General features: G+C 54.0%; 1 protein-coding gene across 2 annotated transcripts in view; it reads left to right on the top strand.

Moving 5' to 3' along the window:
- The first annotated feature begins 1090 nt into the window (after positions 1-1090).
- Positions 1091-17056, top strand: part of Poc1a (POC1 centriolar protein A) — a 38679-nt gene continuing 22713 nt past the window's right edge. Inside the window, exons 1-8 of one of the 2 annotated variants that reach the window (XM_090323103.1) lie at positions 1091-1254; positions 3047-3131; positions 3896-4067; positions 4706-4885; positions 6185-6292; positions 6674-6789; positions 10407-10540; positions 14995-15063. In XM_090323103.1, coding sequence (XP_090179229.1) covers positions 1237-1254; positions 3047-3131; positions 3896-4067; positions 4706-4885; positions 6185-6292; positions 6674-6789; positions 10407-10540; positions 14995-15063 — 882 coding nt within the window. In that variant the 5' untranslated portion in view covers positions 1091-1236. Of the gene's footprint in view, positions 1255-3045; positions 3132-3895; positions 4068-4705; positions 4886-6184; positions 6293-6673; positions 6790-10406; positions 10541-14994; positions 15064-17056 lie in introns of those variants that run through there. The other variant, XM_090323104.1, reaches the window with a different exon arrangement.

Below are 17056 nucleotides of genomic sequence, written 5' to 3' on the forward strand. Positions count from 1 at the left end.
TTAAACAGGCTTGGTGTGCATTGGTCTGGCCACATTTTAATTCCACACACGAGAGACATATCCATCTCCATGCCAGCTCTTCCCACGTCCCAGTTTTGGATTTCACCAAACCTACCTGGGGCTTGGCCATCCAGGAACACAGTTTGAGGCTTAGGTATGTATGCGTGTGGTAAGACACTTCAGGGAGGGCCTGGTCAGAGTCTGCTACTCACTGTTGTAGACAAGTCGGCTTGCCCAGGAGAGGGGATGGAAGGTTCTTGTGGCAAGACATCTGGTTCAGGAGGTCAACTGCAGAATGGAAATAAATTAATAAATTATTGAATAAATGCTGGTAAGAAAGGCAGATGGAGGAAAGGGCTAAGGACAAGGAGAAGTGAGTGGACACGACCTCTGGTGGCCAGGCCCCAGGACTGACTTTTTGCTGCTGTTCTTAGTAAAGATCCTCCTGCCTGAGCCCCTGAGTTTCTGGGATTACAGGCACGCCTGGCTGTCTTTCTTTTGGACATATGTATAACAGTTTTTCAGGGCTGCATCGTATTCCCCATAACAGAGAGGCAGAGGCATTTGAGCCCCTGAGGTGCCAGGAAGAATCAGGCCAGCACTGAGATTCGAACCTGTAGATCTCTCCAGTCCACGGCTGAGATTCTGAGCGTCACTTGCCTCGAGCGACATTCGGACGACCGAACCATTCATACTCCCGGAGATGCTGGAAAGGAACGTTCAACCGGAACCTCTCGCTGTTGCCCTTCCGGATCTTTCAAAGCTGTAGCGCCAACGCTCCCGAGGCATCTCGGGAAGTGTAGTTCCACCAGACTGGACCGCTGCAGTGAGGGCAGCACGGACTGCATTTCCCAGAAGGCTGCGCTCCCTCTGACGCGGAGTTGGGCGACGCGCCGGTTTCGTGAAACCCTCGTCAGGGGTTTTATTAAGTCCTCAGAAAGAAATGAATGACAGCGGGCAGAGGCCTTTCGTCATCCAGTCTGTGTATTTCCTGGCCTTGGCGCAGCTGAGCGCAGAAGCCGGAGTATCTGCTGCATTTGTCCTGCTTCCGGTCGGAGGACAAAAAAACCCTCCCCCAAAGCAAAGCGGAAGCCTGTCTCCTTTAATGGCGGTGGGCGGGGCGAAGCCGCGCTTCCCGCGTTGCTATTGGCGGCGGTTGGGGGGGCGCGGAAACTGAACGGGCTCAACTGTCGCCCGGGAGTTCCCGGCGGCGTCTCCGGCGTTCTCAGCCCCGTCATGGCCGCGCCGGGCCAGGTAAGCTGCCTGAGGGGGCTTGAGTCTCTCCTTCCGGACTGCGGTGAGCCGCCTGGCCGGCTGGGAGCCATTGCCAACGAGAGGGGTGCGTGCGTGGGGTGCCGGGTCCCCGGGCGGCCGCGTCCGCCTCAGGCTCCGGGCCGACCCCGCACCCGGACCTGCCCAGCCCGGTGCGGGGACTCCAACGGGAGCGGGACGAGGAGGCGGGGAACGAGCCCCTGAGTTCTAGGGGTTCTGCACGTTAGACACGCGCACCACCCCGCCTGAGGCCTGGGGCCGGCCTGTCACCTCGCTCCCACCCGGGTGGGGGGCTGGGGTCTCACGGGTGGGATCCCCCCCCCCCCCCGCCTCCAGGGTTCTCTCTCCGAGTTCCAGACTCCCTGAGGGACGCGGGGTGGAGGGGGGCACCGGGGGGGGGTGTCAAAAGGAGACTGGAGGAGGAGGGAACGACAGAGAGGAGAAGAACCCAGCACCTCTTCATGAGAGTTTGCGTGTCTGTGGGGCCTGCGGGTTCTGGGGAGTCTTGGCAGAGATAATTCCACCCTCTCTTATTTATTTTTATTTTTATTTATTTATTTATTTATTTTTGGCCAATCCTAGGGCTTGAACTCAGGGCCTGGACCCTGTCCCTGAGCTTTAGTGCTCTACCACCTGAGTCACAGTTTTCCACTTCTGGCTTTTTTTTTGTGTGTGCGTGTGTTGTTTTGTTGTCACCGTTCTGTTTCTGGCTTTTGTTGTTTTGTGTTGTGTTATTGTTCTTTGTTGTTCTTTCTGAGCCTCACTGACTTTCCTGCCTCACCTGACTTTGAACCGGGATCCTCAAATCTCAAGTCTCCTGAGTAGCTAGGATTACAGGTGTGAGTCCCCTGGCCTGCCTCCTCCCCGCTCTTTTTGATGTCCTTCTGCAATCTCCCCCCCCCTCCCATCCTCCACATTGCCTACCCCTGGGAGGGGGGCTGCTTAAGGGCCTCACTGACACCCCAGGTTTCCTGGCCCGAGTTGCACCTGAACTTGCTTCTGGCCCACTGAGTGCAGAGCTGCACTGGTTTCACACCTTATGTTCCTGAGAAGCCCAATGGGGAATTGGCGTTGGAAGCTCTCTGCACACCTGCCACTCTACCTGTTATTGAAAGGGGTGGGAGTGGGGGCTGGGCATAAGGCCAGGGAGCCTTTGTTCTGGTGCAATGGATGGAGTGACAGTGGTTTTGCTCTGTTTCAGAGATTTATTATTATTTTTTTTAAATCACCAAGAAAAATCTTTACTGGATTCTCCGGAAGCACCTAGAACTGTTTTCTGAGGTTGAGATGATCATATAACTCCTAACAGGCTGAAATACAAACTACTGGTGGATGGGAGATTCTGGAATGTTCCCTTGGTTGGCTCTCCTTTAAGCAGTGTTCTCGAGCAGGTCTACTGTTTCTCCTTGGGTAGAGCCCAGAGATGAGGATGACGTCACCAGAGCCTACTAGGGCTGGGGAATCATGCGTAGTTCTTTTCATTCCAAGAACAATTTATGAAAGTTTTTTCTTTTTGCCATTTCTAGGGCTTGGACTCAGGGCCTGGGCACTATCCTTGTACTTTCTGAAGGTTAGCACTCTACCACTTGAGCCACAGCACCACTTCTGGCTTTTTCTGTGTATGTGGTACTGAGGAATTGAAGCCAGGTCTTCGTGCATGCTAGGCAAGCACTCTTACCACTAAGTCACACTCCTGGTCCTACGCTGAGCCCTTTTTAACCTCAAGAGTCTTGACCCTAGGAAAGGCCAGTCCTCACCCAGCCTTCTCTTGCAGGAGGACCCCTCACTAGAGAGGCATTTTAAGGGCCACCGTGATGCAGTTACCTGCGTGGACTTCAGTCTCAACACGAAGCAGCTGGGTAAGAGACAGCATGTTGGCCAGGCACTAGGCTAGGAGCTGGGAAGGTGTTTCTCCCTGGAAGGGGTTGGGTCGCAGAACTTGGTGCTTTGTCTGGACCCCATCTTGCTTTCACCTGCCAACTTTTTTGGGCACTGGTCTTCATGGGCTCCATTTTACATAAAAAGAATGTGACACTCAAATCAGGGACCCTGTGAAAGTCACACAGCCTTGGACAGTAAAGGAATCTGTTGTGTGGCATGGGCTGTCACGTGGCTCCTTAGATTTCCTTGTCCACAATGATATGGTCTCTACCTGACCCCCCCACATCCTTTGGCTGTGTCTTGGGGTGCTGTGGAAATGCTCATACCCAGCTTTCTTGTTCCCCATAGATCAGTCTCATCCCATACCCTGTTGTCAAGTCCTCCACCAAACGCCATTGGTCTGGAATTTGCTATAGGCAGAGAGTTGTTTTGTTTTTTCTCTGTATTGGTTGCTCCGACTGCTGATGGGAGTCAGGCAATTTTTTTTAGTGGTCCAAGGGCCCTCTGGGTGGGGCTGGCTGGGGGTGTTGGGAGAACACAAGAGAATTGTGCCCTCATGCTTTCCGTTGTCACCCCACATGAGTGAGTTGTCCTGGCCCGCAGACTCTGGGTGTCACCAGAAGTGGGCTGCTCCTGGGGAAGGTGGAGCAAGGCTCCTGGTCCCTTGTGGAAGCTTCCCCAGCATCCTATCAAGGCCCGAGACCCCAGAGCCAAGAGTCATGGCATTGCCCGCTCTTCTCAGCCAGCAGTTCCATGGACTCGTGCCTTATGGTCTGGCACATGAAGCCCCAGTCCCGCGCCTACCGCTTCACGGGCCACAAGGACGCCGTCACCTGTGTGAACTTCTCCCCCTCTGGACACTTGCTTGCCTCAGGTTCCCGGGACAAGACAGTCCGCATCTGGGTACCCAATGTGTGAGTTAAAGCTATCGAGGGAGCCAGGTGCCTGTGGCTCACGCCTGTCACCCTAGCTACTCAGGAGGCTGAGATCTGACGGATCATGGTTCAGAGCCAGCCCAGGCAGAAAAGTCTGAGACTCTTTATGTCCAGTGAACCACCAGCACATCAGTGGTGGCTCTGTGGAGCAAAGTGGTAGAGCATTAGTCCAGAGCAAAAGGAGCTCAGGGATAGTGCATAGGCTCTGAGTTCAAATTCCAGGAACAACCCCCCCCCCAAAAAAAAAAAAAGACTTTGAGAAGCTTAACCATTGTGTAGGACCTGGGGGCCAGAGCTGTCCCCACCAAGGTCTACACTGGTCATGGTGGGGCATGCCCTACCGCTAAGGAGGTGCTACCATCAGAGGCTGAGGCTTCAGTGGTGGCCCTCTCTCCCCTCTGGTTGGAATAGAGATTCTGGCTAGCTCAAGTTCCCTCCTGGTGTTGACTCTGTGTGTGTGTGGGGGGGGGGTGCTTTGGCTTTCTTTGGGATATTTAGGGGTTCAGGCCTGGACTGACATTGGGAGGGGTACATGAGGGTGGGAAGAGCTTTGATGTTATCTGTGGGCCTCCTGTCACCATCACGAGATTCCTGAAGGGGGACATCTGTCCTTGCAGCAAGGGCGAGTCCACCGTGTTTCGTGCACACACAGCCACAGTGAGGAGTGTCCATTTCTGCAATGACGGCCAGTCCCTCGTGACAGCCTCGGATGACAAGACAGTCAAGGTGTGGTCCACTCATCGCCAGAGGTTCCTCTTCTCCCTGAGCCAGCACATCAACTGGGTCCGCTGTGCCAGGTGAGCACGGTCCTGTCTGGAGACCCTGGAAGGACCTGTGATTGACAGGACATCCGCTTGTGACCCTGGGCTGTCCCTCAGCCAGCTTCTAATCTTCCCAGTCCTTAGTTTCCTCATTTGTAAAATGTCAACAACAGTTGTTTTTTTTTTTTTTCTTATTATTTTTTGAGTAGTTTATTGGAAATAAGAGGCTCACAGACGTTCCTCCCCAGGCTGGCTTTGAACCACAGTTCTCAAATCTCAGCTTCCTGACTAGCTAAGATTATAGGCATGAGCACCAGCACCTGGCTGTCACTGTTAAATCCACTGAGCTGGTGCCCGACACCCTGTTAGCCAGCCAAGATCTCTGAACTCTGTGTGGGGTCCACAGGGGCCACTCTTTAGAGGCTGTCAGAGTTCCCATTATGCGGTTTCTTCTTCCACCTCGCCGCAGACCCTTCTGCCAGCTAGGTGATGTCATTCCACTAAGTAGATAAGTAAACAAGCTTGGAACAGCACTGTTTCTTCCCCAGGGTGCCTGGTGGGAACGTGGCAGAGCTGGGGTTGAATCTGGTGCTCCCTGGCACCAGCTTGCCCCCTTTCCTCCAGCCCTTCTCCCCCTCAGAGGCTGATTGTGCTCCAGAGCAACCGGATGGGTTCCTTGGGGCTGCTGAGGGGCCCGGGCTCTGGCGTGGGAAAGGCAGTGCTGTGTGCTTGGGGACCCAGGTATCCTGAGGGACTTTTCAAGGTCCCCAAATTGCGTGCACAGAGAAGCCTGCTTCAGCTTATCCAGTTCCTTCAACAGAACTTCCTGTTTCCAGTCTCTTTGCCCCAAAAGAGGGGGTTCAGATAGTCTGGGGACACTAGGACACGGATGGGGGCTACTGAGCTGTCTTCTTTGGAGAAGCAGGTCAGGTTCACTGTCACCTAGCTCCTTAGTCCTGAGATGTCTCATAGAGCCCTAAGAGCAGGAGGGACCAGGCGGCAAAATGACACCATGCATCCACGGCAGGCTTTGAGTGGGGGCTGGGTGCCCTTTAGCACTGTGGAGCTCTGCCTCTTCCTGTGTGGATGGACGACACAGGTGTATCTTCATCTTCAGACTGGTGACGGCATCAGGTGGCACTGGCTAGGCATTGCCACTTGCCATGTGCCTGCTGGGCTGTGGGGGTGTGTTGCGCCCACTCCATGCTTAGCATGAGGGTGGCCAGTGCTGTCTTCCGTCTCATGGAATCCTCTGGTGTAAGCGGGGCTGGTCCTGAGGAAAAGGGGCGTGGAGTCTAGGGGGAGTCCGCTAACGGGGTGTGACCATTGACTTAGGTTCTCCCCTGATGGGCGGCTCATCGTGTCTGCCAGCGATGACAAGACTGTGAAGCTGTGGGACAAGACCAGCCGGGAATGTGTCCACTCGTATTGTGAGCATGGCGGGTGAGTCTCCAAGGCCAGGGGCCCTCCTGAGACAGCCTGAGTGTCTCACATGGACACCTGGGAGGTGCTTGGCCTGCCCGCAGGTAGATGGGGCCAGCAGTCCTGCTCACCCCCCCCCCCCCCGTGCCTCTGCTAGCCCCTCAAGGGTACCAACCGCACCTCGGGAGCCCAGAGCAGCCCTCTGGCTTGTAGGTCTACAGACGACTTTCCCCCCTGTTTAAAAACAAAAGAAAAGGCAGCAGTCCGTCCACCCTTCCACCAGGTTCTTGCTCTTCCTTGACTGCCTAGTAAAGCAGCATGGCAAAAATGCAGTGCCCTGGGCGCAGGGACACATGGGGTGGGTGGTTCCCTCCTGAGCTGGCTCTGACCCCGTCCTTCCAGCTTCGTCACTTACGTGGATTTCCACCCGAGCGGGACGTGCATCGCTGCCGCCGGCATGGACAACACAGTGAAGCTGTGGGATGTGAGGACCCACCGGCTGCTGCAGCATTACCAGCGTGAGTGTTGAGCCGGCCACGGAGGCACTGCACGTGTGTCAGGCGTCTGAGTCCCGACCCACGGGCCTGAGGTGGGGAGGAGTCCTGGGGCAGATTCTCCAAGGCCCGGGAGAAAAATTCAGCATGAGTGGAAGATGTTGCTATTGAATGTGGCATTGGCAGGTCACTCCTGGGACAATGATGGCGGGTGTGTGTGTGTGTATGTGTGTATGTGGAGGTTCTGTGAATTGGTTCATGTCAAGAACAAGAGCAGCTGGCACAAAGTTGGGAACAAGGTACCTGTTAACTGGGGGGAAAGCTGTGGCTGAGTCTTAACTTCTGCTGTCCCAGATTGGTCCAGACCTGTAGTTCCCGACAACGACCACCAGGCGGCAGGGTGCAGCCACCAGAAGCAGGTCTTTCTCACACCGCCACCTCCGCCCTGGCTCACCCCATGCTCTGCAGAGGCTTCAGAACAGAATACAGCACTGGGGACTGTCTCCACTTGGAGATGTGTGGTCTGTGCCTTCAGGCTTCCAGGCTACTCTGCCCTGGTCGTGGCGGTCAGGCACTTGTGCACCTTGACTGATGGTGATAGTGGGCGGGTTCTGAGCAGGAAAGGCTTGGACGGCGAGGCACTTGTTTACCTCGTGGCTCTCCTGTGAAAATTTGGTTAATGATACGGTGGCATGTGTCCTCGCCTCCCCATTGTCAGGCCTCGGAGGCCATGGCTGGTGCATGATTAGTGTGTCGATGGCTGAGTAGTGGTCCTCGCAGGCAGGGTGTTTCTTGGCTCTGGCTTCTTGTGTAGAGTCTTTGTGATTTCCTAACCCATGGAAGTGGGTTAGGCTCCTCCATATGCTCGGAGCCCACGTCAAGACTGTTCAACCATCTGAGCAGCAGCCCCCGTCCAAGCACCCAGAATGCTTTGTGCTTTTCAGGCTCTTGCAGGTTGGTGATCCAGTGACAGGCCCCAACAAGGCAGGGCTTCCGCCCATGTCACCAGTGGGGTGAGGACATGACGCTAGCCCACAGTCACGCGGCTAGGAGGCAGAGACCCTGGGTCTCAGGGCCTCTGAGTCTGTTCTGCCCACTGCTCGCTCTCACTCAGAGTTCCCTGTACTGCTATGACCTGAGCGCGTTATTCCCCAGGCGTCTGGGAGAGGTCGTCTCCCCGCCTGGCTTGGCTTAGTCTTTTCCAGACGCTTGATTTGGAAATCCAAGCCCTGGGTTTTCATCAAGCTCTGGACCGGATGGAAAGTGGGTTGTTGTTCAGAGTTTTAACATAGAAGTAGCCTCCCCCCCACCCCCATTGCCAGTAGAACCCCTGTGGGAGTACTGTACAGGGATGGTTCTCTTTCTTTCTTTCCTTCTTTCTTCCTTCCTTTCTTTTCTTTTCTTTTTTTTTTTTTTTTTTGCCAGTCCTGGGCTTGAGCTCAGGGCCTGAGCACTGTCCTTGGACTTTCTCAAGGCTAGAGGTCTACCACTTGAGCCTCAGCACCACTTCCAGCTTTCTTCTATGTATGTGATGCAGAGGAATCGAACCTGGGTTGTTGTGCATGCTAGGCAAGCACTCTACCACTAGGCCAAACTCTCGGCCCAAGGGATGGTTCTTAAGACTAGGACCCCTTGGCTGGGAATGAGGCTTAGTGGCAGAGTGCTTGCCTGGCATGCATGAAGGTGCTGGGGGAGCCTGCACGTCCCAGAACACACCCTTCCCTCCTCTTACTCCCCTGCCCCTGCTGTTCCTCTGCCAGCTTTGTCTTACTGGGGAGGCGTGACGGCCACCCCCGTGCAGGCTGAGGGGTCCCTACACCGGGCGGCAGGACCCTTGCATCGTCCCCAGGCTGTCTCCCGGAGCTGCTGGCACTAGAGTATGTTGTGCGGCTATAAATACCGTGTTACGTAAAGCTTTGGCTGGCTCTCCTAAGTGTGCATGGGAACACTTCTCCGCACTTGCCTGCACCTCAGTGGGGTTGGCCTCGGAGGGGCTCTGTGCACCCCTGTGGGATCTGCTGAGCACTGTTATTGGTGGGTGTGTTTCCTGGTCCAGCAGTGCTTGGTCTAGCATCTCAGTGCCAGGCTGAGGGCTCTGGGCCTGCCCTTACGTGTGGCAGTGCCAGCTTGGCAGAATCATGATTACCTTTGGCCACACTGGTTTCCCTTACCAGGCCTGTGCCCATGGAAACAAAGGCCCTGGGGTCTTCTGTTCCAGCAACACTAAGAGGCTGTGCAGGGCAGGTTCACGTACTGGCTGTGGCACAGCTCCCTGCCACGTGGGCTGCATGGGCCTGTGGCTCTACCCATTCCATGCACACACAGAGCCTTGGCCTTGAGGAAAAGCTGTAGACCCTATGGAGATTCTGGACACCAGGCAGATGCTCCCCAGCCACTGTGTGAAGCCTGCTCAGTGCCAGGCCCTGAGCCAGGACCAGGGATCAACTTACCCCTGCCCGATGAAGTTCATGCTGTCGTGGAGGTGCAGGCGTGAATGTGAGTCACCGTGCAGTGACTTGGTGGGAGGCTGGTGGTGCTTTGCAAGGACAAAGGAAGGGCAGCCCAAGAGGGCGGTCACAGAGGGAGGAAGCCTTCTACTGGAGGAGTGACGAACAGGCTGGCTTTGCCCTGAAATCCTCAGACCTCAAGACCTCAGCCTCCTGAGTAGCTAGGATGACAGGCGTGAGCCACTGGTGTCTAACTGCAACTCTGTGTTGCTACAGACCGCCCCCCCACCATCCTTGGTCACGTCTGCCATCTATTCTGGTGTTCCTCACTATAAGACAAGGCCACCCCAGATTTGTGGGTTCTTCCGGCCTGAAGCCTTTCCACCCCTTGGGTCTAAGTGCCTCTTGCCTTCCTGTCCCCCGGCCACCTGTTTGTCACCAGAAAATGGGAAGTGCTGCTGTGGTTCTTAAGTGGTAGAGCTCTATCCTTGAGCAAAAGGAGCTCACAGGACAGGGCCCAGACCTGAGTCCAAGCCCCCTCACCACCACCACCACCACCACCAACAGACTCTTGAGTTGCACGGGCCAACTCCAGGGCAGAGAAGAGGGACATGCCATGCAGACTGCTGAGGTTCAGGCCTTACCTTTGTGCGTTTAGCCTGACAGCATGCCCATGGCACCCCTAACATGGAGACACTGACTGCCCATTTCGGTCAAGGGTTTTGTCGAAGGTCGCACGAGGTGAGCCAGTGGGGAGGTTGGGGTGGGAGCCCAGGCCCAGCTGGCTCCTGAGAGCATCCTAGCCTTCACATATCCTTTCCTGTAGGACAGTGGCACCATGGTGGCACGGTGACCATGTAAATTATACTCAGCTGCTCTGTTGGGGTGGTGTTTTTGCCTCCCGCTTGACTGCTGAGTGTTGTGCGAGAGGGGAAAGATTTCCCCTGGCTTGCACATCTGTGTCCTTGTCCCCATGTCCCCATTGCCTGCCCTCTGCTGACCAGTCTTCTCCCAATCCTTGATTGTACTGCTCTCTGGGGAAATCCACGTGGGGCTCCTCACAGCTCTTTCGAGCAGTGAGCGACCTGGCCCAGCTCTGACAAACATGGGCCAAGGTCCCATTTGCCCCAATTGTTTGTCTCCAGCTGCTGAGGGGCGTCCGCTGGCACCTGACTCCCTGTCCGCCCTTTCCAGTGCATAGCTCAGCCGTGAACTCCGTCTCCTTCCACCCCTCCGGAAACTACCTGATCACCGCCTCCAGTGACTCAACCCTGAAGATCGTGGACCTGATGGAGGGCCGGCTCCTCTACACGCTCCACGGCCATCAGGTGAGCGGCAGTGTCCGGTACTCAGTGGCACCGAGTGGGTCGAAGCCGGGTCTCCAGGCCAGTGTGCCTGCTGAACCTCAGCTGATGTTTTGTTGTGGTTGTTTTCCCCCTCATTGATTTTTGTTTGGTGCCAGTCCTAGGGCTTGAACACAGGGCTTGGATGCTGACCCTTAGCCCTTGTGCTCAGGGCTATTGCTCTACCACTTGGGGCCTCAGCACCATATCTAGCCTTTTGGTAGTTAATTGGAGCTAAGAGTCTCACAGACTTTCCTGCCTGAGCTGGCTTTGAACCATGATCCTCAGGTCTCAGCTTCCTAAGTAGCTGGGATTACAGGCATGAGCCATGGATGCCAAGCTAGGGTTTTCCCCTTTGTTACCGACCATTGTTTTGTACAGCCTGGGCAGTAGAGTGAGGTGCAGAGATGGGATGCATCTGTGTGACCTCCAAGGGGGAGATGGAGGTCTTCCCATGACCTTGGCTAGTGACCGTGGCTAGTATGGCTGAGAGGAATAGGAAGTCAAGTTGGGAGTCCAAAAATTGTGACGTGTCTCCTGCTATGCAGAGCGGCCATCAGGATGACGTTCTGTTGGGACAGAGTCACCACACTCAAGTGGGGCAGGGGAGAATGGAGCCCACAGATTTCAAGTTTGCCTCCTCCTCCACCTATGACCTGGAGACAGACCTGGGACAGGCTGCCAGGGGCTGCTGGCAGTCCTGAGAGTGCTCATGTGTCCCCACCCAGCAGTCAGATGTGAGCCGTGGTTTAGGATCCCGTTGCCTTCTGAGATACTGAGAGCTGGTTGGTCAAGGCTGTGGGGTGGGGATGGGCCTTTTCCTCTGCTTCCTTGGGATCTTGAGCGTCTCAAGGGCGTTCTCTCTGGACCAGCACATTCAGGTGTACAGCAGAGCTACACTGGGCTGGGGCGACTGTGACCCTGCTGGCGGCCACCTGGGCTGTCCCAGCTGTTAGTCCTTTAGCAAACTGGTGAGCTAGACAGACAAGTAGCCAGTTTGGGGCTTAGAACCAAGAGTGAATGCTCCTACCTCTTCTGCTTTCCCTGAATAGAACTAGAACAAAAGCACTTCTGAGAAATCTGCTAGCAGGTGCATGCTGAGTGATCACCACGACTTCTCTTTGTGTAAGGGTCTGTGGTGTGTGTGTGTGTGTGTGTGTGTGTGTGTGTGTTTGTGTTTGTGTTTGTTTGTTTTCTTTTATGAGAGCCCTTTAAACAGCTGACATCTTTCTTAGCCCAAGGACCCTTCCCCGTGGATTGTAAAATGTCATTCCTCCTGTTCTTGTGCATTATCCAGCACATCAAGATAAAACCAGTGACCTTGTTCTGGCTCTGAATCACAATCCTCCAGGTCTCAGCCTCTTTAAGCAGACAGGATTACAGGTGTGAGCAGCTGGCATCGAGCTCTTGGGAGCTGAAGGGTGAGGTCACCTGGTTGGGCTTTTGCCAGGATGGCTGTTATGGTCTCTGTTGTCAGAGGTGAGGCATTCAGCAACATCCTTGCCCAGAGCTGAGACCTGATGTATTAACACCGCATCCTAGAAACTTCTTGGATCTGAAGTCATCATCAGAGATGAGTTTATAGCCTTAAGTGAAGATACTTAAAGAACAATAAAAGAACAAAAAAACCCCATCAACTTATGAGCTTACTGAAGGAGGCGGCGACAGAAAAAGCAATGAGGAAGAGAAGACCTTTAAGAACCCAGCCTGTCTGGTGGGCAGGAGCATTGGTGAAGGGAGAAGAGCGAAGGCTTAGCAAGGTAGACAGGGCCTCACTTATCTGAGTCCTCAAAGGCATCACCATTAGAGTCCAATATGTGCAGTCGCGTGGTGCTTAACAAAGCTGACATGCTCTAAGAAGTTTGTCATGGGTGATTTCATCATTGGGCAAACATCCATAGCAGGTACTTGCACAAACTAAAGGTGACAAGACACTGGTGGTACAATCTGATAAAATTGCTGCTTACCCCCACCCTCTGAGTTCTCTGGTGTGAACATTTGTTTGGCATCTTAATTTACTCCACGAAGTCAGACAGGCAGAGGGCCCATCTTTGTTTGAAACTCTTACATACTGGTTTCTTTCCCTTCTCTTTGATCCTCTTTTATTTTTCCTCCAGGTCAAAACCATTTTGGATGATTGTGTGCTTTTCTATTTATGTAGTAATAGCATATACTCATATAAAAAGCTAAAGGAAAAGCTGAGTGCGGTGGCTCACACCTGTAATCCTAGCTACTCAGGAGCCTGAGATGTGAGGATCACGGTTCAAAGCCAGACGAGGCACTAAAGTCTGCGAGACTCTTTATCTCCAATGAATCACCAGAAAATCGGAAGTGGCACTGTGGCTCAAGGGGCAAGGCAGTAGCCTTGAGCTGAAGAGCTCAGGAACAGTGTCCAGGCCCAGTGTTCAAGCTCCATGACCGACCCCCGCCAAAAAAAGCTAACGGATAGCTGGGCAGCAGTGTCGTCTATCTGAAAGCCTAACTACCCAGGAGGCTAGGAGGCTCAGATCTGAGGATCACAGTTCAAAACCCAATCAGGGCAGGCAGATCCGTGAGAAGAGCCTCAATAAACTCGAGTAAACTACCAGAAAGCACCCAAGTGGAGCAGTGGCTCAAGTGATAGATCATTAACCTTGAGAGAAAAACAAACAAACAAAAAAAACAAAGTGCCTACGCCGTGAGTTCAAAACTGAGGGCCACTAAAAAAAAAAAAAAAGCTAAGGTATAAACATGCCAAGTTACCTGAGATTCCACCCTCTCCATCTGTCAAACCCTTTGTTTGCTTCCTGTGCACTTGCTCCCTGCCCTGTCCCGCTCGGTGCATGCGTGAACATTAGTGTTACGCAGAAGGAGGCACGTGGCTCACGCTGTCTTGCACGCTGTCTTGCACGCTGTCCTGGTATTTGACTCTCCACCCATGTTTAGTGGGCATTGTCCTCCATCACTTAAAAGTGGATCCACTTTATCCTGGTTAATGGCAGCTTAAGATTCCTGGGGCTGGGGGGATGGAAGGGGCATGCCCAAGCCTGGGGTTCCACCTGCGTCAGGCAGGCATGGGTTAGCGGCTTTGTTGCCCAGCTCGGGAGAGCAAGCGCCCAGATTGTCCTCCGATGAAGTGGATTAGTGCAGGTGAAGTGGTGTTGAGTCTTGTCTTCTTTGTCATCCTGTTCTGAGCTCCTCAGAGAGAAAGAGAGAGAGAGAGGAAAAAAGCATAGCTGGATTCTAGAAGCATGAGCAGGCATGTGTCCTCCTGTCTGTGCCCAGGCCGAGCCCGGGTGATGTCTCTCCACCTCCCCCTCTCTGGAGGAGCAGAAGCTGCTTTGTTCCATGGCCCCCGACACAAGCCAAGGCTGGTCCTTTCTGGTGCTGCATACAGGAGCTTCCCAGCACTACGCCATCTCCAGGCCAGGCTGTCCTGCTTAACCCCCTCTTGTGGGCCCTTGGGCGCTTCTCCCTCCCGGCCTTGGTCATTGTGACAGTAGCAATACTATCTGTCACCTAAGAAAGAACTCTTTCCTGATTTGTCACGGGGAATACCAGGTACTGGCTCTAATACAACTTCGGGGGGAAGAAGTAAGCGCCGCTGTGGTTGGGTGGGCAGATGCTTGCCCAGGGGCATTCTTCTGGAATGAGTTTCAGTGCTGTGAGGAAGAATTGTCTTTCTTCTCCCAAGCTGGGTGTGCTTGCTGGCCCTAGCATTCCCCCGTGGATGGTCATGCCTGTCTGCAGCCCTGCAAAGGTGGACAGGCACATCCCCCACCCCCCGACAGGAAAATGGCAGGTTATAGGATTGAGTCCCATTGGTTCACTGCCCAGACCTTCCTACCACCCCTGCCCCAGATAGCACCTTGTTCTGTGAGCCCTTGGCTTCTCAGGACTGCTACTTCTCTGGCCAGCAGTAGGGAAGTGTTGGTCCTAAGTCTCTCTGGTTCCAGGGCTGTGGTCTTGGCAAAGTTGGTATGCATCTCTGACATTCCACGTGTGTGTGGGGGGAAAGGGGGTTGGTGTGTTGGTCCTGGGGCTTAAACTCAGAGCTTAAAGTCCCTGAGCTCTTCTGCTCAAGTCTAGTGCTCTGCCACTTGAACCACAACACCAGCTTTATCAGGATGCTTAATTGGAGATTATTGGACTTTCCTGCCCAGGCTGGCTTTGAACTGTGATCTTCAGATCTCAGCCTCCTGAGTAGCTAGGATTACAGGCATGAGCCACTAGTGCTCGGTAACATTCTAGTTGTGATTGGAGAAGCGAGACCAGTGATGCCAGCCCCACAGAACTGCCCATGTGAGCCGTCCTGGCGACACACGGCCTGCTGAGATGCCTGGGGGCAGAGAACCCAGCACCTGGCCACACTCGAGATTCCTCTGGAAAGGCTCACAGAGACTTATTAGCCATTGGATAGTAGACTAACCTTTCTGTTCATTTTTGTATCTTCTGTTTAGGGACCTGCCACCACTGTTGTGTTTTCAAGAACAGGGGAGTATTTTGCTTCTGGAGGCTCTGATGAACAGGTAAGAAAAATAAAAAGGCTAAGGAATCTGAGCTGATCTGGAGGACCCCACAGGGGGCTAGAGGTCGCCTGGGGGCGAGGCAGGCCTTACGGGCTTTCTATAATTCTGTCAGCATGACAAGTGTTAGATACCTCACTTAATTCTCATGACTGCTTTATCGTACAAACCCTCATCTCCTCACTCTGAAAGTAAGGAAACTGAGTCTCTGCACATGGCAGCGCTAGGACCAATGCCGGGCCCCTGCCCCTGGGAGCCTCAGCTCCCCTGTTCCCCTGCCCACCTGGGCACTGTTGGAGAGGTCAGCATTTTCAATGTCCTTGGCCATGGAGAGAAAACAGTGCGGAAAAACTCGTATCCTGCCCCATTGTCCTTTCTGCCCTGGCTTTGCCTGTCAGCCCTGGAGCCTGTGTGTCCACATTGCTGAAGGACAGTTACCTGCAGATGGGTGCCTTCACCTGGAGTCTGCCAGAGCCTGGCATGGGAAGGTCTGAAGCAGGAAGGAGTCCACATGGCAGCCGTCTTACCCCCATAGTGTGAACTCAGTGCCCCTCATGCAGCAGTGGCTGCTGTCAGCTTCATGGGTTACGTGTGCCCACCTCTCAGTCCTGTTGGCCCTACATGAGCCAGGCACCAGCCAAATGGACCCATTTTGGTTGGATTTTGCCTATAAGGTGCAGGGGATCTTGAGGGTTTTTTTTGATCACAGCCTAGTGGGCATCTTCCCATCTGCCTGGGAAGGCTGGTGAAGAAGACAGAAGGTAGAGAAGACCTTAAAAGCTCCCCTGAGCATGGAGGCCTGGATAAGAAGTTGTTATAGGGGCCGGGAGTTTGGCCTAGTGGTTAAAGTGCTTGCCTAGCATGCATGAAGACCCGGGTTCGATTCCTTGGTACCACATATATAGAAAAGCCGGAAGTGGTGCTGAGGCTCAAGTGGTAGAGCTCTAGCCTTGAGAAAGTCCAAGGACAGGGCTCAGGCCCTGAGCTCAAGCCCAGGACTGGCAAAAAAAAAAAAAGTTGTTACAGAAGAGGCATGGCAGCTATAAGTAGATTGACATAGCACAAGATGCAGCTCATTCTGACCCCTCCACCTCTCTTCAGGCAGCCACCACTATCAGCTCTCTAGCTACCTACCTTCTTATTTATTTACTTTTTTGTGTCAATCCTGAGGTTTGAACTCAGTGCCTAAATGCTGTCCCTGAGCTGTTTTGTTTAAGGCTAAAACTCACTACTTGAGCCACAGCTCTATATCTGGTTTTGGTGTGATAGATTGGAAATAAGAGTCCCATAGACTTTTTCTGCCCCAGCTGGCTTCGAACCACGATCCACAAATCCCAGCTTCCTGAGTAACTAGGATGACAGGCATGAGACAGCGGCACCCAATTTGCTTGTTTATTTATTGTGCTGGGATTTGAATTCAGGGCTGGCACTTGCGAGGCAGGTGCTCTGCCCCTCGCGCTGTGCCTTTGCCCTGGTGGCCACCTTTGTTTGCTTTCGAGAGCGTTCTGGAGTGACTGTGGGCCTTGCCTCTTCATATTCACGCCAGCCACTCTGGCGAGGAGTTTAATCAGCATTTGATCTGCCCAGCGTACATATATGCCAGTGTACCTTTTGTAAAGTGACCAACAGGAGCCCCTAGGCGGCCGTCACACAGCCGTGCTGGTTGCTGGGAGGTGGAGAAGGGCGATCAGCTGTGCAGCCACAGGGCTGGCGGCCAGGGCACGTGGAGCGGTAAGTTTCTAGGTTGCCATGGCTCCCCATGATTGCTTGGCCACACTCCACAATTCCTGTTGATGGCCTAAGCCAGCCATCCTGGAAGGGGTCCTACAAGTCCCCCGCTGGACATGGCCTCTTGGCCTCCAGCAGGGAGCGCTCTTGCTCCCCAGCAGGGCTGGAAGCAGCTCTGTGCATACATAGGCAGATACTGTGCTGTGTGTGTATGGCCCAGCATATGAACCTAGGATACCAGGTCTCTGCCTTGCTGGGCCCTGGGACC

Source organism: Megascapheus bottae, chromosome 32 (genome assembly GCF_031878675.1).
Source record: "Megascapheus bottae isolate mThoBot1 chromosome 32, mThoBot2.hap1, whole genome shotgun sequence".
Lineage (NCBI taxonomy): Eukaryota > Metazoa > Chordata > Mammalia > Rodentia > Geomyidae > Megascapheus > Megascapheus bottae.